Source organism: Molossus molossus, unplaced genomic scaffold (assembly GCF_014108415.1).
Source record: "Molossus molossus isolate mMolMol1 unplaced genomic scaffold, mMolMol1.p scaffold_m16_p_12, whole genome shotgun sequence".
NCBI lineage: Eukaryota > Metazoa > Chordata > Mammalia > Chiroptera > Molossidae > Molossus > Molossus molossus.
In genome coordinates, this window is record NW_023425347.1 from 90,345,590 (window position 1) to 90,370,727 (window position 25,138).

Sequence of the window (25,138 nt, forward strand, 5' to 3'; positions counted from 1 at the left end):
CCACACTGGGCAGCCTGCCGAACTTCTGGCTCCCCAAGTCCATCATGAGGCACTAGGTGCCCTGGGAGCTGACAGAGCTGGTCCTTGTTCCTCCCCTACAGGTGCGCCCCAGGTTACGTGGGGAACCCCAGTGTGCGGGGGGGCCGATGCCTGCCACAGGGTAAGTGGGACCATGGCCACAAGTCGGGGTGATGGGCAAGTCAGAGAGCCTAGGGAGCTTGGAAGGTACTAAGTCTGGGGGACAGGGCCGGGAGTGGGGCAGGCCAGTCTTTGAAAGGGTAGAGATACTGAGATAGTGCCACAAGCTAGGGCTTCCTACCTGAATGAACTCTCCTGTTCTCTTACCCCCACCAGCAGACCAAGCCCCGCTGGTGGTCCAGGTGCAACCAACTCGGAGCATAGTACCCCAAGGTGGCCCCCACTCCCTGCGGTGCCAGGTCAGTGGAAGCCCACCCCACTACTTCTACTGGTCTCGTGAGGATGGGCGGCCCTTGCCTAGTAGCACCCAGCAGCGACATCAAGGTACCCATGGCCCCAACCCCATGAGCCACCCAGCGGGAGGGGAGGCACAGGCTTGTCCCTGTCCTGCTGGGGTCCTGTCCTTACACAGGATTGGGTGGTAGAAGCAGGGGTGCATCTGCACTGACGAGCTCTCATCTGTTTTCCACCAGGCTCTGAGCTCCACTTCCCCAGCGTCCAGCCCTCAGATGCTGGAATCTACATTTGCACCTGTCGTAATCTCCATCATGCCAACACCAGCTGGGCAGAACTGCTGGTCACTGGTGAGTCCCTACTTCCCTCGTCTCCAAGACTGCCTGCCCTGGGCCAGGCTGCATGCTGCAGCCTCAGGCAGCTGGTGCATTCACTGCCAGAGGAGATGGTGGCAGCCTGGATGAGGCCACTGGCCAGGGAGATGGAGAGAGGTGACGGAGTCAAGGCTGGTCTTAGAGCAGAGGTGGCAGGACTTACAGTCATGGGGAGAGAGAAACGTCTAGGATGACACCCAGCATCTGGTTTCGAGCAGCTGGGAAACTGGGGTGCCATTTATTGAGATGAGAGAGGCTCAGTAGGAGGGTGTCTTCATTTGGGGTCCCCAAAAGCAGAGTCTGAGGCAAGGATTTGTGTGTAAGTAGTTTATTCGGGAATGAAGTAAGACAGGAAGAAAAGGCAACCCATAAAGATGTGCTATTGAGCACGTTACCACCGTGAGCAGTTGTTTAATGCAGCCAAGGGAACTCTGGGAAATTCCAGAGTAAAACATGCACCTTTAAGTCACCCTACCCCAAGATCAGGGAACTGGGGTATGTACATACCAGCTCCTGTCAGTCATCAATTGGGAGCATCAATTCCCTCGCATTCTGCCCCGCCTCATGGGCATGCACAGTGGTCTCTGGAGAAAGCCTTTGTGCAAAGAAATGCAGCAGTTGGCAGGAGTCAGCCTGGATGGCACTGAGGGGACAGGGCGAGGGGACTGGGCAGGGCAACAGCAGCACCTGCTATAGACAGGTCAGAGAGAATCCCAAGTTTGAGATGTGGGGGGCGGGGGGGTCTAAGTAGGTACATCAGGCAGACATTGGACATGTGAGTCTGCAACTCAGGAAGGAGGCCCTAGCCAGAGAATTTAATTTGGGGGCTATTGGCATATGTTGTGTTTAAAGCCATGGGGCTTGCCTGGCCGATGTGGCTCAGCCGTTGAGCGTCACCTCGTGCACTAAGAGGTAGTTGGTTCAATTCCTGGTCAGGGCACTGGCCCAGGTTGTGGGCCCGATCCCCAGTGTGGGGCATGCAGGAGGCAGCCAATCGATGCTCTCTCTCATTGATGTTTCCATCTCTCTCTCCTTCTCCCTTCCTCTCTTTCTAAAAAAATAAAATCAATAAAGAAAAAAAAATTTTTAAATAAAAACAATAAATAAAGCCATGGGGCAACCCTGGCCAGTTTTGCTCAGTGGTTAGAGCGCTGGCCCGTGGACCAGTCGCGGGTTCAATTTTGGTCCTCGGTTGTGGTTTGGGCCCCAGTCAGGGTCGTGTGGGAGGCAGCCAATCTATGTGTCTCTCTCACATCGAGGCCCCCCCCCCCCCCCCGCTTCCTCCTTCCCTCCCACTCTGCCTGAAGGTAAATGGAAAAATATCCTCGGGTTAGGATTTTAAAAATTAAATTAAAATAAATTTTAAAAAGCTGTGGGGCAGGGTAAAATTACCCAGGGAGAGGATGGCTTGAGGACAGGGCCAGGGCAGAGCCACATGGAGCTCCAACTTCAACATGTCATGTTGAAGAGTCTTTTACAGCAAGAGATTGAGCACGTGGGGCCAGTGAGCCAGGAGGAGTCAGGGAGTTGTGTGTTGGAAGCTTAGAGGGGAGAAGGCTTCCAGGAGGGGGCGCTCGGCCTCACCATCTGCCCTGAGGAACTGAGATGTGGCCAAGAAATAACCCTTGCAGGTCCTGCTTTGAAAAGGGCTATTTTCAGTGGAGAGAAGGGGTAGAAACCAGATTAGAGTGAGGCAGAGAACGGATGGGAAAGCAGCAAGTGTAGACAACTCTTTCAAGAGACTTGGCTCTGAAGGGAGACCAAGAAATGGAGCAGTAGTATGGGGTCATGGGCGCCTTTTCAGAGATGGGAAGTTCTAGAACACATTTGTCTATGGGGAGGAATGAGCCAGTGGGGAGGGGAGGAGAGACTGATGTAACAAGAACAGGCACAGCAGAGGAAGGAGGTCCTTAGGAGGGGCTCCAGCACTCAGAAAGTGCGGGGGTTGGGGGTGGGGTCTCGTTTTTCAGGGACCAGGAAGGAGAGAGGTGGGTAGATTTGGGAAGATGGGAAAATTCCTATCTAATAGTTTCAATGTTCTCAGCAAGTGTGCATGGAAGCCATTAGCTATGAAAGTGGAAGGGGAATTAGGGAGGGTGGAGAGGATGGGAGGAGGTGTGAAATGGTTTGGGGGAGGATGGAAACTTGAGCCAGACAGGGAAACCCAGTTGGAGTGAAGTGTGAAGTGTTCAGAGCTTATTTGTGGTCTGTGGTCACGCATTGGAGCCAGCGGGCTCATGGTGTGATGATTCTCCCATCACACCCGCTGGCTGCTCAGTCCCAGCAGAAAAACGACGGATAACAGGGTTTGGCTGGATGAAGCGGGGGAGTGCTAGGGAGGGGAATGGAATCGAAGCTGGACTGGGAAGCAAGTGACACACAGACAAGATGATGGAGAGAGAGAGACTGGCCACAGCACGGGCCTGATCAGCACATCCCTCACTGAGCCCTGTCCCTGCAGAGGCTCCAAGTAAGCCCATCACAGTGATGGTGGAGGAGCAGCGGAGCCAGAGTGTGCGCCCCGGAGCCGATGTCACCTTCATCTGCACAGCCAAGAGCAAGGTGGGCAAAGCATGGACCGGTCACCTGGTGGACTCTGTCTTCTGGGGTCTCCGAGCACCATCCCTAACCCCCATGCCATCTGCTTGCCCCCCTGCAGTCTCCAGCGTACACCCTGGTGTGGACCCGCCTGCACAATGGGAAACTGCCAGCCCGAGCCATGGATTTCAACGGCATCCTGACCATTCGCAATGTCCAGCCAAGTGACGCAGGCACCTATGTGTGCACTGGCTCCAACATGTTTGCCATGGACCAGGGCACAGCCACGCTGCACGTGCAAGGTACACTTCATGTCCATGCCTGACCCACCCGAGCCTTCCCCATGTCCACCAGGACTGGTGTTCAACTGTGTTTCTGAGCATCCCGGTATGCCGGGTCCTGGCCTAGACCCTGAAGAAACAGGACAAAGAAGGTCAAACAGGAGCTCTGCCTTCTAGTTATCTACTAGAACACTACCTACATGTTCTAGTAGAAAAACATGGGAACAAATGAACATACAGCATGGTTACGCACAGTGATCCACACTGGGATAGCAATAAATGGTGATGGAAAGTGAGAAATGGGGTGGGAGAGGGGTGAGCTGCTCTACATGGGGTGGTCAGGGAGGGTCTCTGAGGAGGTGACATCTGAGCTGAGATCTGAAGGAAGGGAAGGTGTTCAGCCCCTTGAAGAGCTGGCAGAGTGTTCTTGGCAGAGGAAGCAGCATGTGCAAAGGCCCTGAAGCAGGAGAGTGTTGATATGTTTGAGGAACGGCAAGGCCAGTATGGCTGCAGCTGTGGAAGGGAGGGGATAATACATTTGAAGATGTGGGCAGGGGTGAGTACATGTAGTACTTAGGATCGCAGCAGGGAGTTGGGATTTTATTCTAAAAGCAGTACGGAGCCACAGATAGGCCTTAAATGGGGAAGTAACAAGATCCCGTTGACATTTCAAAAGCTCCCTCTGACTGCTCCATGGACAAATGGCCATGAGGGGCTGGAGTGGAAGCGAAGAGAGCAGCCTGCAGGCTGTTGCCACGGGTCAGAAGGCACTCCCCCCCGCAACCACATGTTCTTTCTCCTCCCATCAGCCTCAGGCACCCCATCCGCCCCCGTGGTCTCTATCCACCCACCACAGCTCACAGTGCAGCCCGGGCAGCTGGCCGAGTTCCGCTGCAGCGCCACAGGGCACCCAACGCCCATCCTTGATTGGACAGGTGAGGCCGTGGCAGGAATGACATTCGGGGTGTGGCTGTCCTGGGTGTGGGAGGCTAAGGGCAGGACTTTAGTTTGTGGGGAGGAGGGCAGCAATGCCCGTCCCAGCAGGTGCTGACCCCACTTCTCCACGTCAGGGGGCCCTGGTGGCCAGCTTCCTCAGAAGGCACAAATCCATGGCGGTATTCTGCGCCTGCCAGCCGTCGAGCCCTCGGACCAAGCCCAGTACCTGTGCCGTGCCCACAGCAGCGCCGGGCAGCATGTGGCCAGGGCCATGCTCCATGTGCACGGTGAGAGGACAGGGCTGCAGGTGGCGCTGGGGGCACACGGGCAGCCCAAAGAGGGATTCTCACAGGGCTCTGTCTGCAGGGGGCAGTGGGCCCAGGGTCCAGGTGAGTCCAGAGAGGACCCAAGTGCATGAAGGCCGCACTGTCAGGCTGTACTGCCGGGCTGCAGGTGTGCCCAGTGCCACCATCACCTGGAGGAAGGAAGGGGGCAGCCTCCCCCCACAGGTGAGGGGATCCATCCAGGCCAGGCCCACAGGCTCAGCAGAGTCCCAGTGCTTGCCATCTGCCCCTCCCACGGGCTTCCTACCCCATCTCCACCTCTTCTGGTTCCCTTTGCTTCCAAGAGGGCAGCCTGGCTCTGACCTCCTTGGTGCCCAACTGGGCCCTGATGTTGGTTCTGTGTGTGCCTCTGCCTTTCTCCCCCTCTGCCCATCCTTGAGGGCTAGCCCTTGCCAGGCTGCCTCGGCCTCTCAGGTGGCTGACCCTTCGCCTGTGTGACAGGCCCGGTCTGAGCACACAGACATTGCCACGCTGCTCATCCCAGCCATCACGACCGCCGATGCTGGCTTCTACCTCTGCGTGGCCACTAGCCCCGCGGGCACCGCACAGGCCCGGATTCAAGTGGTCGTCCTTCCAGGTTCGGGGCCTCTGGGGGCTGAAGAAGTGGGGAGGGCAGGCCAGGGCTGCCCTGGGGCCTACTTACTCCCCCTCTGCCCCCAGCTTCAGATGCCAGCTCCCAGCCAGTCCGGATTGAGTCCTCATCACCTTCTGTGACTGAAGGGCAGACACTGAACCTCAACTGTGTGGTGGCGGGGCTGGCCCAAACCCAGGTCACATGGTACAAGCGAGGGGGCAACCTGCCTCCCCACGCCCAGGTATGAGGGTCCCTGAGCCCGTGGCAGGGGTCCTAGGGGCCAGCCCTTATTTTCCTCCCTCGGCAGCTTCTGGCAGGGGTGGCTCTGCTGCAGTGAGAGCCTAGTGATGACTCACTGGGGCTCAGAGGGAGTGGGGACCTCCGCCCCTCCCATCCTCACACACTGTCCCCACCCGGCACAGGTGCATGGCGCCCAGCTTCGGCTCCCCCAGGTTTCCGCAGCTGATTCTGGAGAATACGTGTGCCGAGTGGAGAACGGGTCAGGCTCCAAGGAGGCCTCCATCACCATTTCTGTCCTCCACAGCACCCACTCAGGCTCTGGCCACACCTCAGGTGAGGAACCAGGTGGGCCTGGGATCTCACTGTTCCAGGGAAGGTGCCTGTGGTCCCTCCAAAGCAAGAGGACCCACTAGGCTTTGACCCTCCACTCCTTGCTTGGGGAGATGAGAGGACTGGGGGTGGGATAAGGTCGATCCAGCTTACCTGGAGCCCGTGATGAGAGGGTACTGTTTTCAGAATTCATCAGGAAGCAGCAGAATCAGGGTTGAACACTGAGTTGGGAGTCAGGCTGACCTGGGTTCAAATCCTGCCTCTGTCCCTTATCAGCCCAGAACTGGTTATTTTTCTTTTGAGGCTCAGTTTTCTCCTCTGTGAAATGAGGACAATACCACCACCCTATGTCAGGAGAACAGCAAACACTGTAGAAGGGAGTCGTGGCATTATTGTCTGCATCTTTGGGCCTAGCCGGGGCACAAAGAACTCTGGTTCCCTGCAGGCCAGAGCAGCTCCTCACGATCGAGGTGCGGGCAAATAGAGTTGGAGGTTGGGGAGGGAAAGGGGTCTGGCTGGCCATGCTGAGCCAGAAGAACACGCTCCCAGGCCCAGAAAGGCTTCCCATCTGACCAGCCTCTCTGTGCCCCAGCTCCTGGAGGAGCCCCAACTCGGGGCAATGCCCAGCCCATCCGCATCGAGTCTTCGTCCTCCCATGTGGCTGAAGGGCAGACACTGGATCTGAACTGCATAGTGCCCGGGCAGGCCCATGCCCAGGTCACGTGGCACAGGCGTGGTGGCAGCCTCCCCGCCCGGCACCAGGTACAGCAGTCCCCCAGGGCCAGCCTGCTGGAGGGATTGGACTGGGCTGCTCTGGCCCCCTCCCAATCCTCCCTGTTTGCTTTCAGACCCATGGCTCACTGCTGCGGCTGTACCAGGTGTCCCCAGCTGACTCCGGCGAGTACGTGTGCCGAGTAGTCCTTGGCTCTGGGCCCTTGGAGACCTCCGTCCTGGTCACCATCGAGGCCTCTGACTCCAGTGCCGGCTCCATACCTGGTGAGTGACTGCCCGTGGCAGGGGAAGCTGGAGGAGGGTTAGAGCCTTCCAAGTGCTGAGGTCCCAGGGACTCCCACTGTGACTCAGGGCAGGAGCCTCGCCTTGGAGCTGACCGCAGCCCGGCGCGGCCAGACTCCGCTTCTCCAAGTCTTCCACCGTCTTCCCAGCACTCTTCTCCGGCCCGTCACCCCTCATGTCTCTGCGCCGCCGCCTTGTCCTCCCCCAGCCTCAGCTCCTTTCATCTCTTTCCCTTCCTCACTCCGCTCTGCAAGGCTTCGCCCCTGCCCCAGCCCTTCCCTCAGGGTTACCCAGCTGAGGACATCACGCCCAGGCCCCAGCCCCCCAGACATATGGGCCTGGCCTCAGAAGACAAGGCTGAGCTGCCTCCAGGGCGGTGGCTCTTCTTTCTCTCCTGGTAGCATCTACTACCCTCTCCCCTGTCCCCACAACCCCAGGACCCGTCCCTCCTGTCAGGATCGAGTCGTCATCCTCCACGGTGGCCGAGGGGCAAACCCTGGATCTGAGCTGTGTGGTGGCAGGGCAGACCCATGCCCAGGTCACATGGTACAAGCGTGGTGGCAGCCTCCCTGCCCGGCACCAGGTACACAGTAGCAAAAAAGATGGAAGGGGGTCAGCCAGGCTGAGCTGTGGACAGTGGTTTGCAGGGATCCTGGCCTCCCAGCTGAGGGGCTGGCAGTTCCCAACTCAGAGGAGCCGGCAAAGGGGGAGGCACCTGCCGGACTCTGGGAAGCCCTCCTCACACCCCTGCCTGTGCTGCGCAGGTCCGCGGCTCCCGCCTCTACATCTTCCAGGCATCACCAGCTGACGCAGGCGAATACGTCTGCCGGGCCAACAATGGTGTGGAGGCCTCCATCACAGTTACGGTCACCGGCACCCAGGGGGCCAACTTTGCCTACCGTAAGTAGGGCCACCCAGCTGGGCTGGGACGGAGAGGGGATAGACAGGGGCAGCTGCACAGAACTGGAGTGACCCACTGACCATCTCCCACAGCTCCTGTTGGCACCCAGCCCATTCGTATCGAGTCCTCCTCCTCCCACGTTGCTGAAGGGCAGACCCTGGATCTGAACTGCGTGGTGCCTGGGCAGGCCCATGCCCAGGTCACGTGGCATAAGCGCGGGGGCAGCCTCCCTGCCCGGCACCAGGTACAGGACTAGAGGATGGATGAGCCAAGGAGGCAGGAGAGAGGCCCCTGGGCGGTGAGGTCAGACAGGGGAAGCCTGGGACCCCATCTCACAGGTGCATAGTGCATGGTCAGCGCCCAGACTCAGACCGGCAATCCTCGTGTGCGTGCCGCGTCCACCACTTTCCACTGTGGCCCTGGGCACGCTGTGTAACCCCTCTGCGATGGTTTCAGCGCCTGTTAAGTGGTAATCACAGCATTTACCTTACACAGTTGTCTTAAGGATGAAGTGACTTGATATATATGCAAAGTGCGCAGAACTCTGGCTCATAGAAAGTGCTATGAGCTATGTTATTACTGTAATGCTATTAGCTATGGTTATCACTGTATTTTATAGAATGTGGGATGCCATTGATTGCGAGATGCAACATTATTTTATGCGCCTGTAAGAAAAAAAAAACCTGCCATTTAATTGTAAGATTATGCACTGTAAGAGGCATCGGGACTTCAGAGACATCAGCAAATGTGTCTCAGAATGGATGGAATGCCTATTAGTGCTTGGCCAGTCCCCAGCACTCCTGGAATGAGACCCCCTTTCCCCCACCCCTAAGCAGGACAGAGCTGATGGCCAGGCCTTAGGGGTCAGAAAGAGAGGCATGTTATAGGTGTAGGGGTCTCCTGAGGCCCCCTCTGACCTCACCTCCATTCCTGCCAGACCCATGGCTCACTGCTGAGACTGCACCAGGTGTCCCCAGTTGACTCGGGCGAGTACGTGTGCCGTGTGGTGGGCGGTTCTGTGCCCCTGGAGGCCTCTGTCCTGGTCACCATTGAGCCTGTAGGCTCTGTGCCTGGTGAGTGGTACTGGGGAGAGGGGAGGGCTAGAGGTCCAGCCAGGGGAGGCTTCCACTCCAGCAATGGCAGGATCTCACGTGAGCAAAAGCCCCTACCTTCACTCACCCACCCTTCCTCCTCCTGTTCCAGCGCTCGGGGTTACCCTCCCAATCCGGATTGAGTCATCCTCCTCACATGTGGCAGAAGGGCAAACCCTGGATCTGAACTGCCTGGTTTCTGGGCAGGCCCATGCCCAGGTCACATGGCACAAGCGTGGGGGCAGCCTCCCTGCCCGCCACCAGGTAGGAAGCGGGGAGCTCATAGGGGGCCTGAAGGACCCTCGCGACTACAGAATAAGGACCATAGGCTTTGAATTCAGGCATAGTCGAATTCAGGTGCTGCTCCTGCCTCTGGCCTGCTGTGTCACTTTAGGCCAGTCATTTGACTTCCCGACGCACTGCCTACTTCGCCTGCCCTGTGGCACATCAGCAAATGCCGGTTCCCCACACTGGGACGGGGAACTGAAGGGTCACAAAAGGCAGTTATCCCTGGAAGACCTTCCCTCAAGCTCCAGCGGGGAGCCAGGCTGGGAGGGGCCAGGGACGGGAGCAGGCGCCTGGCCGTGAGCCCCAGTGCTCCGCTGAGCCTGCCTCCCTCCTGCCCTCCCAGGTGCATGGCTCGAGGCTGCGGCTGCCCCAGGTGACTCCCGCCGACTCTGGAGAGTACGTGTGCCATGTGGCCAGCAGCTCGGGCACCCAGGAAGCCTCAGTCCTCGTCACCATCCAGCAGCGCCTTAGTCCCTCCCACTGTGAGTGTCGCAGAGGTCACAAAAAGTGGTGTGTGTCTGCTAGGGCCCCTCAACCCTCAGGAGCTCCCACACCCTGCCTCCTGTCTCGCCCTCCCAGCCCAGAGTGTGGTGTACCCTGTCCGCATTGAGTCCTCCTCAGCCTCCCTGGCCAATGGACATACCCTGGACCTCAACTGTCTGGTCGCCAGCCAAGCCCCCCACACCATCACCTGGTATAAGCGTGGAGGTAGCCTACCCAGCCGGCACAAGGTACTGAGCCAGTGGGCAGAGAGGGCACAAGCTGAGTGCACCAATCCTCATGGGAATCGGGAAGGGCTCTCAGCACCTCCTCTGTGCTCACTTAGTCACTCAACACTGAATGTTCTTGCTGTGTGGGCCCTGGACCAGCGTTGAGGGTATGGCGATAAGTCTCTCTGACCTCAGTTGAGTCCTGTATTTTAACAGAACCTTCTACGAGTCATTCGCTCACTCCATTTCCCTGAGAACTTGCTCCAGGCCAGTCCTGCACCTGGCACTGAGGATTCCAAGTGGAGTGGTGGGTGCGCCCTCAGGGAGCTCACAGGCTAGAGGGTGAGGCAGACGTGCCATCTGACAGCAGGGTAACAGGAGCCACAGCAGGGCACTGCGGAGTCACCAGGATGCGCTTGGTAGAACAGTGTGAAGGCTAGAGGCACTGTGCACCCAGCCCAGAGCCTCAGGAAGGCCGCTGAGGGCGCTCTGGAGGAGGCTGGGGTGAGGGCCGGTCCCAGGCAAGGCAGGGCCACACCCGGAGTCCAGGGCTGGCAGCAGCGGTGCTCAAGACATGGAGATGCTGCCCTCACCCACTGACACTTGCTCCCTGAAAGATCGTGGGCTCCCGGCTACGGATCCCCCAGGTGACGCCAGCGGACTCAGGAGAATACGTGTGTCACGTCAGTAATGGTGCCAGCTCCCAGGAGACTTCACTGATCGTCACCATCCAGGGCAGCAGCTCCCCCCATGGTGAGAGCCCATAAGACAAGGGGTCCAGGAATTGGGTGCAGAGGGAGTTCCTGGCGCCGTCACTGTTGGCTGACTAGCTACATCTGACCTCTCTGTCCCCAGTGCCTAGTGTCTCCCCACCAATTAGGATCGAGTCCTCGTCCCCCACAGTGGTCGAAGGGCAGACCTTGGATCTGAACTGCGTGGTCGCTGGGCAGCCCCAGGCCATCATCACCTGGTACAAGCGTGGGGGCAGCCTTCCTGCCCGACACCAGGTAGAGTGGAAGGTGGCTGGGGGTGGAACCCTCACCTCCTGGGTTAGGTGCAAGGACAAAGAACCCGAAGCTTTAGCTGGCAATCCTGGGGCAGTCCTCCCTCCTGCCCTGGGTAGACAGAGGGTAGCCTCAGCATGTCTGATGAGGGAGGCCTGGGAGGAGGCCTGACACAGCCCGGAACCCCTTTGCCCCTCGACTTCCTCTCTCCCTCCTTCCCATCCACCTCCCAGGCCCATGGCTCCCTCCTGCGGCTGCACCAGATGTCCGTGGCCGACTCGGGCGAGTATGTGTGCCGGGCAAACAACAACATCGATGCCCGAGAGGCTTCCATCATGGTCTCAGTCTCCCCCAATGCTGGCAATCCCTCCGGTGAGTCTGATGAAGGCCCTGCAAGGGACCAGGAGACACAGGTAACAGTACTTCCTGGGGAGGAAGGGCCCTGCAGAGAGATGCCTGGGTTTCAGTTTCCTCCTCAGTGAAATGGGGTTACTGGTCATTCCAGCCTCATAGACCGGTGCTGCCAGCCTCGTGTGGCAATTAAATTATTCAGAATTTCAAATTCAGCCCAGCTGGTGTGGCTCACTGGTTGAGCCTCAACCCATGCACCAAGAGGTCTCTGGTTTGATTCCCGGTCAGGGCACATGCCCGGATTGTGGGCCAAATCCCATCAGAGGCATGCAGGAGGCGGCCAGTCGATGTCTTCTCTCATCAATGCCTCTCTCTCTCTCCCTCTCCCTCTAAAATCAGTAAAGAAAAAAATAAAATAAAATGTCAAATTCATATCCTCACATTCTGAGTGCTCAGTGGCCACACGTATGTAATTAGTAGCCACTGTATTGGACAGTGCAGATGACAGAACATTTCTCTCTGTACCGCAGGCCGACGCTCCAACCGCTGAGCCAAACCGGCCAGGGCGACAGAACATTTCTGTCATCGAAAATATTTTATGTATTTTGTGAGGACTAAATGACTTAACACACATAAAGTGCTTAGAACAGTGCCCGGCACACTGTAAGTGCTTAATAACTGTTAACTATTATTACCTTGGGCTTCTGTGGCTAAGGTGTCCACTGACCCAGCTGTTCCCAAATCAGACTATGGTCAAAGCCTGACTTGGTGTTTCTGTGCCCCCAGTTCCTAATGGTGCCATGCCCATCAGAATTGAGTCGTCATCTTCACATGTGGCCGAAGGGCAGACCCTGGATCTGAACTGTGTGGTCCCTGGACAGGCCCATGCCCAGGTCACGTGGCACAAGCGTGGGGGCAGCCTCCCAGCTCACCACCAGGTATGGGAGTTTGGGGGCAGGACATAGTGGGAGGGATGCTGGCTGTGGAGGCCCTGGGTAGGGGTTGCTCCCTAAGCTCTGCCCAGGAAGGAGGCCCGGCAGACCCTGTGTCTCCCTGGCCTCAGCTCTTCAAGGCTTCCAGTTGCCATGTCTGTTCCTCTGCCTCCCTGTCCTGTTCCTGCGCAGGCTCACGGCTCGCGGCTGAGGCTGTACCAGGTGTCCCCAGCTGACTCTGGCGAGTACGTGTGCCGAGTGGTGAGCAGCTCTGGCTCCCTGGAGGCCTCGGTCCTGGTCACCATTGAGGCCTCTGGCCCTAGCGCTGTTCCTGTTCCCGGTGAGGGTCTCTGCGGTGGTGCTGGGAGGCCAGAGAACGGAGGGAGGGAGGGGACCAGCAGGCAGAGGTCCGGAGCCAGGTCAAGTGGTTCAGCTCTAGGGCCCGAGAGCATAGACCCTGGAGTCTAGCGTATGTGGGCTTGGGTCCCAGCTCCTCTGTCCATACTCTGAGATGTTACAGTCCTCTCCTCTGTGTTTCACTTTCGTCATCTGTAAAGTGGGGACAGTTGAGCTTTTGCAACGATTACCTGAGTTCCCTGAAGACTGGAAGTGCACCTGTAGGGAACTTGACGGGGCATGTGAGGGTGATCTTAGGTGGCACCCTGATAGACATCTATATGTTAGGGAAGAAACAGAAATACATCAAACTTGTAATGATTTCATGGAAATTATTGCCTACGATGGAGCCAAGTATTAAAGGGTTTTTAAAGAGAATCAACCGATAGGAAAATGTAAAGTAATTAACAGCACAGGAAGCACATGGCTATGGCAGACTCATGATAATAGTACATGAGTTGCGCCCGGCCAGTGTGGCTCAGTGGATTGAGCGACGTCCCATGGACCGAGAGGTCCCAGTTCTATTCCTGGTCAGGGCACATGCCCGGGTTGCAGGCTCGATCCCCAGTAGGGGGCATGCAGGAGGCAGCCGATCAATGTTTCTCTCTCTCCCTTCCTGTCTCTCTAAAAAATCAATAAAAACATATTTTTAAAAAATAGTACATGATTTTCTAAGTAATAAACATGATATAACACAAGTAATAAACATGTAAATATGTGTTATATTTACTCATTAACTCATTTCATCGGTACAATAATGCTTAGAGGTAGGTATGATTGTTCTCTCCATTTTAAAGATGGGAAACTGAGATACAGAGAGGTGAAGTGCCTTTCCAAAGGTCACAAAACCAAGAAATGGCAGAGCTGGGTTTTGAACCAGCAGTCTGGCCCTAGAGTCTGAGTTCTTAGCCACACACTACTCGAGTTTAGGAAACGTCAGCGATCTGTGTGGAGGTGCCTGGCCGGAGCTCTGGCCGCCAGCGGTGCTGGGAGCACAGGAGGAGATGGTGGGACAGTGTCTGGGGCAGGGCTGGGAAAATGAGGCACCTCTACCCCCCAGACTAGCCTAGCTGCTCCCGGCCTCACGAGAATGGGGAGGGGAGAAGGGGGAATCCGAGCCACCTTCCCATGGTCTCTGGTCTGAACATCTGGGCACCCGGGGCAGGGGCTGAGGGCACAGGGGTGGGGGTTCCAGCTTACTGACCGCTACCTGTGCCCCAGCCCCAGGCAGAGCCCCATCCATCCGAATTGAGACCTCCTCCTCCCACGTGGCCGAAGGGCAGACCCTGGATCTGAAATGTGTGGTGCCTGGGCAGGCCCATGCCCAAGTCACGTGGCACAGGCGAGGGGGCAGCCTTCCCGCCCGGCACCAGGTAAGGGAGCTGGAGAAAGCAGGCTGTGGCTACGTCCCACCCCACCCCACCTCTTGCCCTGGCAGTCCTGCCATCCGCGGAGGGAAGGTGTCCCCAAGATTACTGGGTGACAGGAGGCACAGCAGGGCCACTCCTGGCCCTCCAGCACCCTGGTGGGAATTATTCAAGAGTGGATTTGTTCCTACCAGGAAAAATGTCATAATAAACATGCTCCCCAGTGTCTGATGTCAGTGTCTGATGACAGGATGCAGCCTGCTTAATTGTGCATGACAGTCCTGGGGTACAGGTACCAGAGGGCTTGGACATCTGAAGGCCTCGGCCACTGGCCCCTGGCTCACTCTCACCCCAACCTTGGCCAGGTCCACGGCCCCCTGCTGAGGCTGAACCAGGTTTCCCCAGCTGACTCTGGCGAGTACTCATGTCAAGTGACCAACAGTGGCTCAGACACCCTGGAGGCTTCTGTCCTGGTCACAATTGAGGCCTCCAGCCCAGGCCCCATTCCTGGTGAGTGATGGGAACAGTGGGCGGTGCTGGGCGCAGGCTTATAGGGGCCCTTTCTGGCCTTGCTCCTCCCTCCTCTCCCAGCAGGGCTCTGGCTCTCAGCTCCATGAAGGTCCTCCAGCTGCTCCCATAACCACTGGGGTCTGGTGCTGCCTCACCATGGCATCTAGGCCTCCAGGGAATGGAGACCCTTCATGGGTCAGTGGCACTCAGCCATGTCAGTCACTCTCAAGCCACTGCACCTCCAGGAAGACCAGTGGCATTCACTTCCCCCACCTTAGGTCCCTGCTTCACCCTGGAGCCTTGCCTTTCTCACCCACCCGTTGTGCCCACAGCCCCAGGACTGGCCCAGCCCATCTACATTGAGGCCTCCTCCTCCCACGTGGCTGAAGGGCAGACCCTAGACCTGAACTGTGTGGTTCCTGGGCAGGCCCACGCCCAGGTCACATGGTACAAGCGAGGGGGCAGCCTCCCCACCCAGCATCAGGTACAGGGGCCAGGGTGGGGTAGGGCCAGGCAGGCAGGGTTTGACCTGCAGATGCCTTCTGCACACAAACCTCACACAAACCCTGCCTGCTTGGGGGGTCCCAAGGGAGAAAATACTTTTGGGGGATAGCGTTCACCAACCTGGGAGTCGAGACACCCAGTCCTTCTCCTGGCTCTGTGGCTGAACTGTTTCCTGAGCCAGTGTCCCCTGTAAAGTGGGTGGGTTGGATGTGTAGGATGCTGTGAATGAAGCTCCCCTGTGTCAGCTGAGCCCTGAGCTCCTGAGACCCAAGGGAGAACTCTTGAGCACTGACACTGCCAGGCCTGGGGACTGGCCCCATCCAAGCTTTGGCCTGATGACAGCCCATCCTCGCTCCGACAGACACACGGCTCCCAGCTAAGGCTCCGCCACATCTCCCCGGCTGATTCCGGCGAGTACGTGTGCCGCGTGGTTGGTGCAGGCCCTGAGCGGGAGGCCTCCTTCACTGTCACTGTCCCACCCAGTGCAGGCTCCTCCTACCGTGAGTGTGGCAGACACCAGAGGCAGGGGAAGGAGGGAGCCTCTGGAGCTGAGGCTGAGGGATTGAGCCGACCCAGCCCTGCTGAGCCAGCCCTCTGCACCCTCATCCCCAGGCCTTAGTAGCCCTGTCATCTCCATCGACCCACCCAGCAGCACCGTGCAGCAGGGCCAAGACGCCAGCTTCAAGTGCCTCATCCACGACGGGGCAGACCCCGTCAGCCTTGAGTGGAAGACTCGTCAGGAAGAGCTGGAGGGTGAGCTGGGGGTGGGGGCTGGAGGCAGGGGGAAATGCTCAGTGATCACCACTGTGGGCCGGCAGAGGCTGATGGTGGCGCCAAACTCATGGTGTAGCCCTGGGTGACTGATTCCCTTCCCTCTGGGGCCTCAGTGTCTCCATCTGGGTGGTAAGGGGACTGGACCCAGGAGTCTGCAAGGACTCTCTCACCTGCCATCTGTAACCCTGTGAACTAGACACCCAGGCCAAAGGGGTCAGGGACGTGGGGCAGAGGTACTGGCAGCACCAAGGCACGAGGACACCCTCACTGACCATACCCTCCCCAATGCCAACCCCACAGACAACGTCCACGTCAGCCCCAACGGCTCCATCATCACCATTGTGGGCGCCCGGCCCAGCAACCACGGTGCCTACCGCTGCGTGGCCACCAACGCCTATGGCGTGGCTCAGAGTGTCGTGAACCTCAATGTACATGGTGAGGGACATCAACCCCTTGGGCTCTGCCTTCCTTTTTCCAGCCCCAATTCAAAGCTCAGAACCTCCAGGTTTAAATCCTGCCTCTGCTGCCTCCCTCTTGGGCCTTCTACCTCTCCAAACCTCAGTTTCGACCTGTGCGGTGGGGAGATCGTGACAGTGAGCGGGACCAGCAGAGCCCTGTGTGTGCTTCAGCTGTGTTATTCCTCTGGGCAGGGCCCCCTACCGTGTCTGTGCTCCCCGAGGGCCCGGTGCGGGTGAAAGTGGGAAAGGCCATCACCCTGGAATGTGTCAGTGCTGGGGAGCCCCGCTCTTCTGCTCGCTGGACCCGGATCGGCACCCCCACCAACTTGGAGCAGCAGGTGTTTGGGTTCGTGGACAGCCACACGATGCTGCAGGTGAGGCATGGCTTCACGCGGCCAGAGGCCAGGGCTGTTTTATCTCTGGGTCTGAGGCCCAGTCAGAGCTCGTCCTTGAGCAGATGCTTGGAGGAAAGAATGTTGGCTGGGCAGGTGGGCGATGAATGGATGGACAGGAAAAGGGAGGAATGGGATAGGTGGATGGTGGGTAGATTGGAAGATGGGTGGGAAGAAAGAAGGAAGGTGGAAGAAAGAGTGGGTGGGTGTGTAGGGGATGGGGGGTCGGTAGATGGGTGGATGGGTGGGTACATGGATGAATAGGTGGGCATTTGATGGGTGAGTAGATGGATGGACTAATGGGGTGTCTTGAGCATTAGCTCCCAAGCAGCCAGTCCAGTAGGAAAGCTAAGAACAAAAGGAAGGTACAGGAAAGAGGTAAAGCCAAGGTGGAGCTAGGGGCCGATGCCCGAGTCCCCTCTCAGTGCCCACATGACCATGTTCTCTTCCAGATTTCATCAGCTAAACCATCAGATGCAGGCACCTATGTGTGCCTAGCTCAGAATGCTCTGGGCACAGCACAAAAGCGGGTGGAGGTGATTGTGGACACAGGCAACGTGACCCCGGGAGCCCCACAGGTCCAGGTTGAAGAAGTTGAGTTGACTGTGGAAGCTGGACACACAGCCACCCTGCGCTGCTCAGCCACAGGTGCGGACAGGGGCTGGCACACAGGCCAGGCAGAGCAGCGGTGCCCTGGGGCTTGAATTTTAGATGCAAGAAATCTGAAGAGGCCCTGGCCGGTTTGGCTCAGCGGTTAGAGCGTCGGCCTGCAGTCCGGAGAGACCCGGGTTCGGTTCCCGCTAAGGGCACATACCTTGGTTGCAGTTTGTCCCCGGCCCTGGTTGGGTCGTGTGGGTGGCAACCACTCGATGTGTCGCTTTCACGTCGATGTTTCTCTCTCTCTCTCTCCCTCCCACTCTACCTGAACAAAATATCGAAACATGTCCTCGGGTGAGGATAAAAAAAGAAAAAAAAAGAAATCTGAAGATGGTGTCATGCTGCTGCATCTCCTAGTGATGGTTGAGGTGCCCACTTAGTGCCCCCCATGAAGGGCAAGATCACCCAGGTCCCTTCCTCACCACTCCTACTCCCAGCTGGTCCCGGAGCAGCCCGGTGACCTCTGGCATCTTCTACTCCACTTCACAGGCAGCCCCACGCCCACCATCCACTGGTCTAAGCTGCGCTCCCCCCTGCCCTGGCAGCACAGGGTGGAAGGCGACACGCTGATCATCCCCCGCGTAGCCCAGCAGGATTCGGGCCAGTACATCTGCAATGCCACTAGCCCTGCAGGACATGCTGAGGCCACCATCCTCCTGCATGTGGAGAGTAAGGCACTCATCCACCCTCCTTGGGCCACCCTCTCTGTACTGCATGAGGTCTGAACCCCTTCTCCCCAAGGCTACACCCTGGACAGAACCCCAAGCACCCCATCCAGAGGGTCCCATGCACCTCAGGCCCCCAGAGCCTCCCCTAGCCTAAAGCCCACCTTCCCTCCTGGGACCTTTGATTCCCTCATCCCCAGTCCTTGGGACTCACCATTCAGTTTCCTTGGTCCTTTGAAGTCTCCTGCTCTCACGATCTCTGTTCTCCCCCTTCCCCGCCCTCTGTGTCCCCTCACCCCAGGTCCACCGTATGCCACCACAGTCCCAGAGCACGCCTCGGTGAGGGCAGGGGAGACGGTGCAGCTGCAGTGCCTGGCTCACGGGACACCCCCGCTCACCTTCCAGTGGAGCCGCGTGGGTGGCAGCCTCTCTAGGAGGGTGACGGCCAGGAACGAGATGCTGCGCTTTGAGTCCGTGGCCCCTGAGGACTCGGGCCGCTACCGCTGTCAGGTCACCAACAGGGTGGGCTCGGCTGAGGCCTTCGCCCTGGTATTTGTTCAAGGTGAGCAGCCTAGCTCCTGCTGGGCAGAAGGGGTTCAGCTTTCCTCCAGGCCCTTTACTTACTTAGCAACTGGCCCCTGGGGATCCCCACTTAGGGCACAAAGACTTGCCTTCATTACCCTACCTGGAAATCCTCCCTTCCCCGTTCCCCAAGGCTTGAAGCAGGTGCCCCTCACTGAGTTCTCAGAACCTCGGGCTCACGGCTGCACCCCTCCCTTGCCATTGACGTCACACTGTCAAGGGCTGTTTACATGAATCCTCCTGCCTTCTTCGCCTGCCAGACTAAGGGTGCCTGGACCTAGTCATTTCAGCAGCCCAGGCTTGTGCACACAGCACCCAGAGTGGGCTCCGTCAGTGCCGGACAGCGATGACAATGCACACATGATGGCAGCACCAGCCCTGGCATGCCCAGGGTTTCAGTAGATCTCTAAAGAATCCAATCTCCGTGGTCTCCTCCAGTTACACAAGGCCAGACAAGTGCTGTTGGGCCCCAGATTCTGGAAGTGGAAAAGCATGAGCCCATTGGTCGTGAGCCTGGGTGCAGTGAGCCTGGGCCCAGTGCACAGGTCTGTCACTTGACAGGGGTAAGACGTGGCCAGGTCATCTCACACCTCAGTTTCTTCATCCGTAAGGTGGAGCGAACAGTGCTAGCACACTGGCTGACAGACAGATACACATATGTAAAGCCTGTGGCACACAGTAGGCACTTAGTAAAGGGTGATGATATGTATCTGCACCCGCCCTCCCATCCATCCCCTGCAGGAGGACATGTAGGTGCCTTCACCATGACCATGGGTCCTCTTAGGTTAGACCAGAGCTTGTGGAAGCACAGAGCCCAGTGTCCGACAGGCTCTCGTATATGTTCACTGAATGACTGTGTGAGTGAGCAGATGCATGAATCTGCCAGTGGAAGGTCCTTTTCCTCTGGTCAGAGAAGCTACCGGATAACATTCCTAGGCTATTAGGATGGGGGCTCCCTGGGTCCTGGGGAGGCTTCAGGGATCACACACACACACAGCCTCGTACATCTCCCCGCAGGCTCCTCTGGCTCTCTCCCTGCCACTGCCGTCCCAGCAGGGTCCACACCCACCGTTCAGGTCACGCCTCAGCTGGAGACCAAGAGCATAGGGGCCAGCGTGGAGTTCCACTGTGCCGTGCCTAACGACCAAGACACCCAGCTCCGCTGGGTCAAGGAAGGGGGTCAGCTGCCTCCTGGCCACAGTGTGCAGGATGGGGTGCTTCGGTGAGAGGGGATGGGGGAGGACAATGTGGGCACCCCGGCCCAAGGTGTACCATAGGGTTGTTGGGAGACCTGCCCTCTGGGGCTCCACACATGAAACAGTATCCTTGGCACAGGTCACTTCACCCTAAACCTCCTTGTTCTCAGCCATGCAGGGGGTTATATGAGACCAGAGTGAAACTGTCTAAGCACTTAACACAGTGCTTAGCACGTGGAAGGCTTTCGTAAATGGTGGCCCACATTTGTATTGTTGTATAGAGGAAAGAGAACAGGTTCTGTGGCCAGATATAGAAACATGATCCAAATTGCAGCTCTGCTACTTGACAATTTTATCTTGAGCTCTAGACCACAAGGTGTTAGTCTAAAATGAGTGTGGTGACACCCACCCTGCCTGCCAGCTTACCTTCCTCACATGGTTACTAGGAAACTAGGAGACACCATGTGCTGATCTCTGGTGGCTTTGAACTCCCATAAAATTGTAAAGCATTCTCATCCGTTGTTTTTATTCACTGATGACTTTTTATTTTTCCTTTACAGAATCCAGAACTTGGACCAGAGCTGCCAAGGGACATATATTTGCCAGGCCTATGGACCATGGGGACAGGCCCAGGCCAGTGCCCAGCTGGTTGTCCAAGGTAAGATTTTGGCGTTCGGCCTCTGCCAAGAGCAGGGGACAGAGATGAGGGGTACAGAGACCATGTTTCCCAGGAAGCCCCTTCAATGTGTATGAATAGAGAGAATGATCTGATTGTATCTTGCCTGTGTCTAGTATAAAGGGGCTCGACAAACATTGCAAGGGAAGGAGGAAGAAGGGAGATGGGTGGAGTGAGTGGGCGCTCAGACAAACCAATGAATAATGACAGTGGATACACAAGTGAGTAAAGGAATAAACAAAACAGCAAACTAGAGTGTGTTGATGAGTGAATGCTTGAAAAAGAGAAGGGAGAGATGAATGAATGCCTAGGGCTCCAGTGCTCTCCTTCCCCGCACTCTCAGGCCAGGCCTGCAGCAGCTTGGCCTCATGCTGCCTTTGCCTCCTCCCCGCCCAGCCCTGCCATCGGTCCTCATCAACATCCGGACCTCTGTGCAGACCGTGGTGGTCGGGCACGCTGTGGAGTTCGAGTGCCTGGCCATGGGTGACCCCAAGCCTCAAGTGACATGGAGCAAAGTTGGAGGACGCCTGCGGCCTGGCATCATGCAGAGCGGAGGCATCGTTAGGATTGCCCATGTGGAGATGGCTGACGCTGGACAATACCGCTGCACCGCTACCAACGCCGCTGGCACCACCCAGTCCCATGTGCTGCTGCTCGTGCAAGGTGAAGGCTGGAGGGATCTCTGTAGGGTTGGGGAGCGTCGCAGGGGCTTCTCACACTGCCCTCTACGCCACACCTGCTTTGCTCTTCCACTCTCTTGGGAATTTTTAATTTTGTATATTTAAGGGGCAGGTTTTATAACAGTGGTGGCAGCAGGGATAAAAGTGAGTGTTCCGCCCTGGCCGGTTTGGCTCAGTGGTTAGAGCGTCGGCCTGCGGTCCTGAGAGACCTGGGTTCGGTTCCCGCTAAGGGCATGTGCCTCGGTTGCAGTTTGTCCCCGGCCCTGGTTGGTCGTGTGGGTGGCAGCCACTCGATGTGTCCCTTCACGTCGATGTTTCTCTCTCTCTCTCTCTTCCTCTCTCTCCCTCTCGCTCTATCTGAACAAAAATGGAAAAGTGTCCTCGGGTGAGGATGAAAAAAAAAAAAAAAAAAAAAGTGAGTGTTCCTCTGGGGCAGGCTGGAACTTGCAGGAAAAGGCTACAGCAAGGAGAATCAGAGGAAAACAATATGTAGTCCTTACCTACGGGAGCACCTGTTCTGTATATCTGTCTGAGGGCGGAGCACGTTGACACCAAGAGACATGACAGAGAGCAAAACAAGGACAGTGGATGCAGGGCAGGCACAAATCTGTGCTTTCTTCAAACGCAGTTCCTTTTCACCCCAAACCACCCTAGTACCTACCCCTTCTTAGATCCCCAGAGAGCTGCACCATTTTCTGCCCAGGTGTGTTGAAGAGTCTTGGGCTAGAGTCCAATGGACTGTCCCTGAACCCTGACTGCCCAGTTCCTCCTGTGCAGCCACATTTCCCTCTCAGCCAGTTTCTTCGTCTGTGCAGTGAGGACATGCTGGGTTCACAAGTGGCTGTCATCAGGTTGATGGCCTCTGTCTCCTTCCTCCTCGTAGCTTTGCCCCAGATCTCAACACCCCCAGAGGTCCGTGTGCCTGCTGGTTCTGCAGCCGCCTTCCCCTGCATGGCGTCTGGCTACCCTGCTCCTGACATCACCTGGAGCAAGGTAAATGCCTGGCAGGGGACCAGTGGGCATACCTGAGGGTCAGGGACCAGGTCTTCACCATCTCAGTGCCTCTAGGACCTTATCCAGGCTTGGCACAGAGTGGTCAGGGTTTGAGGGTTGGCCTGAGGCAGACATGGGAGACAGGTTCTATGGAGGTGCAGGCCAAGGCCAGGGTCCAAAGTGGGTGTGTTTGCAGCTGAATGGGAACCTGCCACCTGACAGCCGTGTGGAGAACAACATGCTGCTCCTGCCCTCAGTTCGACCCCAGGACGCAGGCACCTATGTCTGCACTGCCACTAACCGCCAGGGCAAGGTCAAAGCCTTTGCCAATCTGCAGGTACCAGGTAAGACAATAGCCTCCGGGATGGGCAGTGCCCTGCCCACTGCCTGGTGGGCATCATCTCTGACTGTGCTATCTGCCGACAGAGAGGGTGGTGCCCTACTTCACGCAGACCCCCCACTCCTTCCTGCCGCTGCCCACCATCAAGGATGCCTACAGAAAGTTTGAGATCAAGATCACCTTCCGGCCTGACTCAGCTGATGGTGAGCAGGAGAGAAGCTGATTTGGGGGACCTAGGGCAGGGAATCTCCTGGTGTAACTGCCATCGTGGTATGAGCCCTGGCAGCCCTGTCCTCCTCCCCTCCCTCAGCCCTCCCTCTACCGGAGCCCCCAGGCCTGCCGGGCCCCCTCTCTGGGCCTCCCCCATGCCTCCTCTCTCTTCCACCTCCGCCTCAGTGACATCTCCCATCTGAGCCTCCCCATGGCCCCTCTCCCATCTTCCTGTTCTTATCTCTGCTCCTTCCCTCCATCTCCCGCCTCTCACCCTTTCCTCCTCTCTCTCTCTCTCTCTCATCTGTCTCCTCCCACCTCTTGCGGTCTCTGACTTTCACTGTCCAGGCCTCCTTCTCTACTCGGGTGAGTGTCTGCCTCCATCACCTCATTCAGGTGGACCCTACAGTGTGAGTGAAGCAGTCAGTTTCTCTCTAGAAGCTGTCAGCAAGGCCTTCCATTCAGGGCACCGTGCTGAGGTCGTGGGAAGGCTCTGGCTGTGTGGGGTGTGCCAAAGGGAGAAACAGCTGTTAGGTGGAAGGCTCATAAGCATGGGTGGTTCATTCTTGGGCTGGGCAGACAGGGAACCCGTAGCTGGCTGGGAGGCCCTTACACAGCTGTGCCTACCAGGGATGCTGCTGTACAATGGGCAGAAGCGGATCCCAGGCAGCACCAACCTGGCCAACAGGCTGCCCGACTTCATCTCCTTCGGCCTCGTGGGAGGAAGGCCCGAGTTCCGGTGAGACCCTTGGCCTCCCCATTAACAGTGGGAGGGGGCTGGGAGATTAGACTGCAGGGCTTTCGTCATACATACACTACCCTGGCCTGAGTTGTACACAGAGGTTTTGGAGGAAGGAGATGTGGTCATTACCCTCAGCGACCACCTGATCTGCTGGAGTGGGCACAGTACGCCAGTCAGGGAGGAGGAAGCAGCTTGAGAGTTGCACAGAAATCCTTAGGAGGTGGGACTGCTGCAGTCAGGATTCATTAATTCATTCATTCATTCATTCATTCATTCGACAGTTATTGCTAAATACCTGCTATGTGCCAGGCACTGATTCAGGGATAAACAAAACACATCAAGTTCAGGCCTTTGCGGAAGAGTATATTCTAGTTGCAGAAGACCAGCTGTAAACAAAGAAGGGAAGAAATAAGGTGATCTCAGAGACCGTGCTGAGGACAGTGAGGCCAGGTGCTAGGCTGCAGGCCCTGGAACTGGGGGCAGTTAGAACCCCGGGGCTGTTCTGGACAAGCTCCAGGCCAGGGGAGTGGCAGAAGAGCTAGGGAAGGCACAGGGGTGGGCTGAGCTGGGGGTAGGTAATGGGGTAAGAAGACAAGACAGGGCCAGGAACTGAAGCGGGACCACAGGGAATGGTGATGTTACCTTTGCGCAGGCTGGGCCCCTTGCCAGCCCTTCTTAAAAACCAGACATCCACTCTCTCCTGCCCTGGCCCTGCCCCTGCCCCATGGAGCAGGTTTGATGCAGGCTCAGGCATGGCCACCATCCGCCACCCCACACCGCTGGCGCTGGGCCAGTTCCACACCGTGACCCTGCTGCGCAGCCTCACCCAAGGCTCCCTGATTGTGGGCAGCCTGGCCCCAGTCAATGGGACCTCCCAGGTGAGACCCAACCCATCCCCCTATTCCCAGCCTCTGCCCCACCTCCACCCAGCCTGCCTGAAGTTCCTGACCTTTCCACTCCCCAGGGCAAGTTCCAGGGCTTGGACTTGAATGAGGAGCTCTACCTGGGTGGCTACCCTGACTATGGTGCCATCCCCAAAGCGGGGCTGAGCAGTGGCTTCATAGGTGAGCCCCTCCCCATCTGCAGCCCTGGCCAAGCCTTACCTGGCTGGCTGGCAGAGCCCATGGGAGCCTGGGAGCCAGCCTCGCAGCACCCCCACCTATGCTCATCCACCTGCTCACCCCCCAGGCTGTGTCCGGGAGCTACAAATCCAGGGTGAGGAGATTGTCTTCCATGACCTCAACCTCACAGCACATGGCATCTCCCACTGCCCCACCTGTCGGGACCAGCCTTGCCAGGTAACCCCACGCCTCACATGCAGGGCCCTGTGGAGAGTAGGGGAGGCCCAGAGTGTTCTCGGCCTGACCTCTGGGGGCTGCCTTACAGAACGGGGGCTGGTGCCAGGACTCGAAGAGCAGCAGCTACGTGTGCACCTGCCCAGCTGGCTTCACTGGGAGCCGCTGTGAGCACTCCCAGGCCCTGCACTGCCACTCAGGTGTGTACCCACCCTCTGATCACTGTCACACTGGGCACTTGCCTGTGCCCCTTCATATCCACCCATACCCCAACTGCCACCTGTGCTTGCCATACCCGGTTACTCTCACCCATCTGCTTACCACTCCTGCCACCTGACTTCCACCTCTGCCACCCTCATAC

General features: G+C 57.7%; 1 protein-coding gene across 1 annotated transcript in view; it reads left to right on the forward strand.

Annotated features, from left to right (window-relative positions):
* The window catches only part of HSPG2 (heparan sulfate proteoglycan 2), a 102,871-nt gene that overhangs the window by 69,724 nt on the left and 8,009 nt on the right, over positions 1–25,138 (forward strand). Inside the window, exons 40-86 of the mRNA XM_036256828.1 lie at positions 102–160; positions 355–522; positions 672–782; positions 3,268–3,368; positions 3,466–3,646; positions 4,435–4,560; positions 4,696–4,848; positions 4,928–5,070; positions 5,347–5,482; positions 5,566–5,720; positions 5,902–6,052; positions 6,642–6,811; positions 6,898–7,045; positions 7,501–7,646; positions 7,828–7,963; positions 8,057–8,208; positions 8,902–9,037; positions 9,168–9,319; positions 9,687–9,825; positions 9,923–10,074; positions 10,671–10,806; positions 10,909–11,060; positions 11,291–11,429; positions 12,195–12,346; positions 12,533–12,680; positions 13,958–14,109; positions 14,469–14,613; positions 14,946–15,097; positions 15,479–15,617; positions 15,730–15,870; positions 16,192–16,326; positions 16,542–16,723; positions 17,194–17,389; positions 17,888–18,067; positions 18,365–18,625; positions 19,663–19,867; positions 20,402–20,499; positions 20,914–21,180; positions 22,081–22,190; positions 22,387–22,534; positions 22,617–22,733; positions 23,089–23,106; positions 23,371–23,479; positions 24,216–24,360; positions 24,447–24,546; positions 24,671–24,780; positions 24,869–24,977. Of these exons, the coding sequence (XP_036112721.1) occupies positions 102–160; positions 355–522; positions 672–782; positions 3,268–3,368; positions 3,466–3,646; positions 4,435–4,560; positions 4,696–4,848; positions 4,928–5,070; positions 5,347–5,482; positions 5,566–5,720; positions 5,902–6,052; positions 6,642–6,811; positions 6,898–7,045; positions 7,501–7,646; positions 7,828–7,963; positions 8,057–8,208; positions 8,902–9,037; positions 9,168–9,319; positions 9,687–9,825; positions 9,923–10,074; positions 10,671–10,806; positions 10,909–11,060; positions 11,291–11,429; positions 12,195–12,346; positions 12,533–12,680; positions 13,958–14,109; positions 14,469–14,613; positions 14,946–15,097; positions 15,479–15,617; positions 15,730–15,870; positions 16,192–16,326; positions 16,542–16,723; positions 17,194–17,389; positions 17,888–18,067; positions 18,365–18,625; positions 19,663–19,867; positions 20,402–20,499; positions 20,914–21,180; positions 22,081–22,190; positions 22,387–22,534; positions 22,617–22,733; positions 23,089–23,106; positions 23,371–23,479; positions 24,216–24,360; positions 24,447–24,546; positions 24,671–24,780; positions 24,869–24,977 (6,761 nt within the window). The remainder of the gene's footprint in view (positions 1–101; positions 161–354; positions 523–671; positions 783–3,267; positions 3,369–3,465; positions 3,647–4,434; positions 4,561–4,695; positions 4,849–4,927; positions 5,071–5,346; positions 5,483–5,565; positions 5,721–5,901; positions 6,053–6,641; positions 6,812–6,897; positions 7,046–7,500; positions 7,647–7,827; positions 7,964–8,056; positions 8,209–8,901; positions 9,038–9,167; positions 9,320–9,686; positions 9,826–9,922; positions 10,075–10,670; positions 10,807–10,908; positions 11,061–11,290; positions 11,430–12,194; positions 12,347–12,532; positions 12,681–13,957; positions 14,110–14,468; positions 14,614–14,945; positions 15,098–15,478; positions 15,618–15,729; positions 15,871–16,191; positions 16,327–16,541; positions 16,724–17,193; positions 17,390–17,887; positions 18,068–18,364; positions 18,626–19,662; positions 19,868–20,401; positions 20,500–20,913; positions 21,181–22,080; positions 22,191–22,386; positions 22,535–22,616; positions 22,734–23,088; positions 23,107–23,370; positions 23,480–24,215; positions 24,361–24,446; positions 24,547–24,670; positions 24,781–24,868; positions 24,978–25,138) is intronic.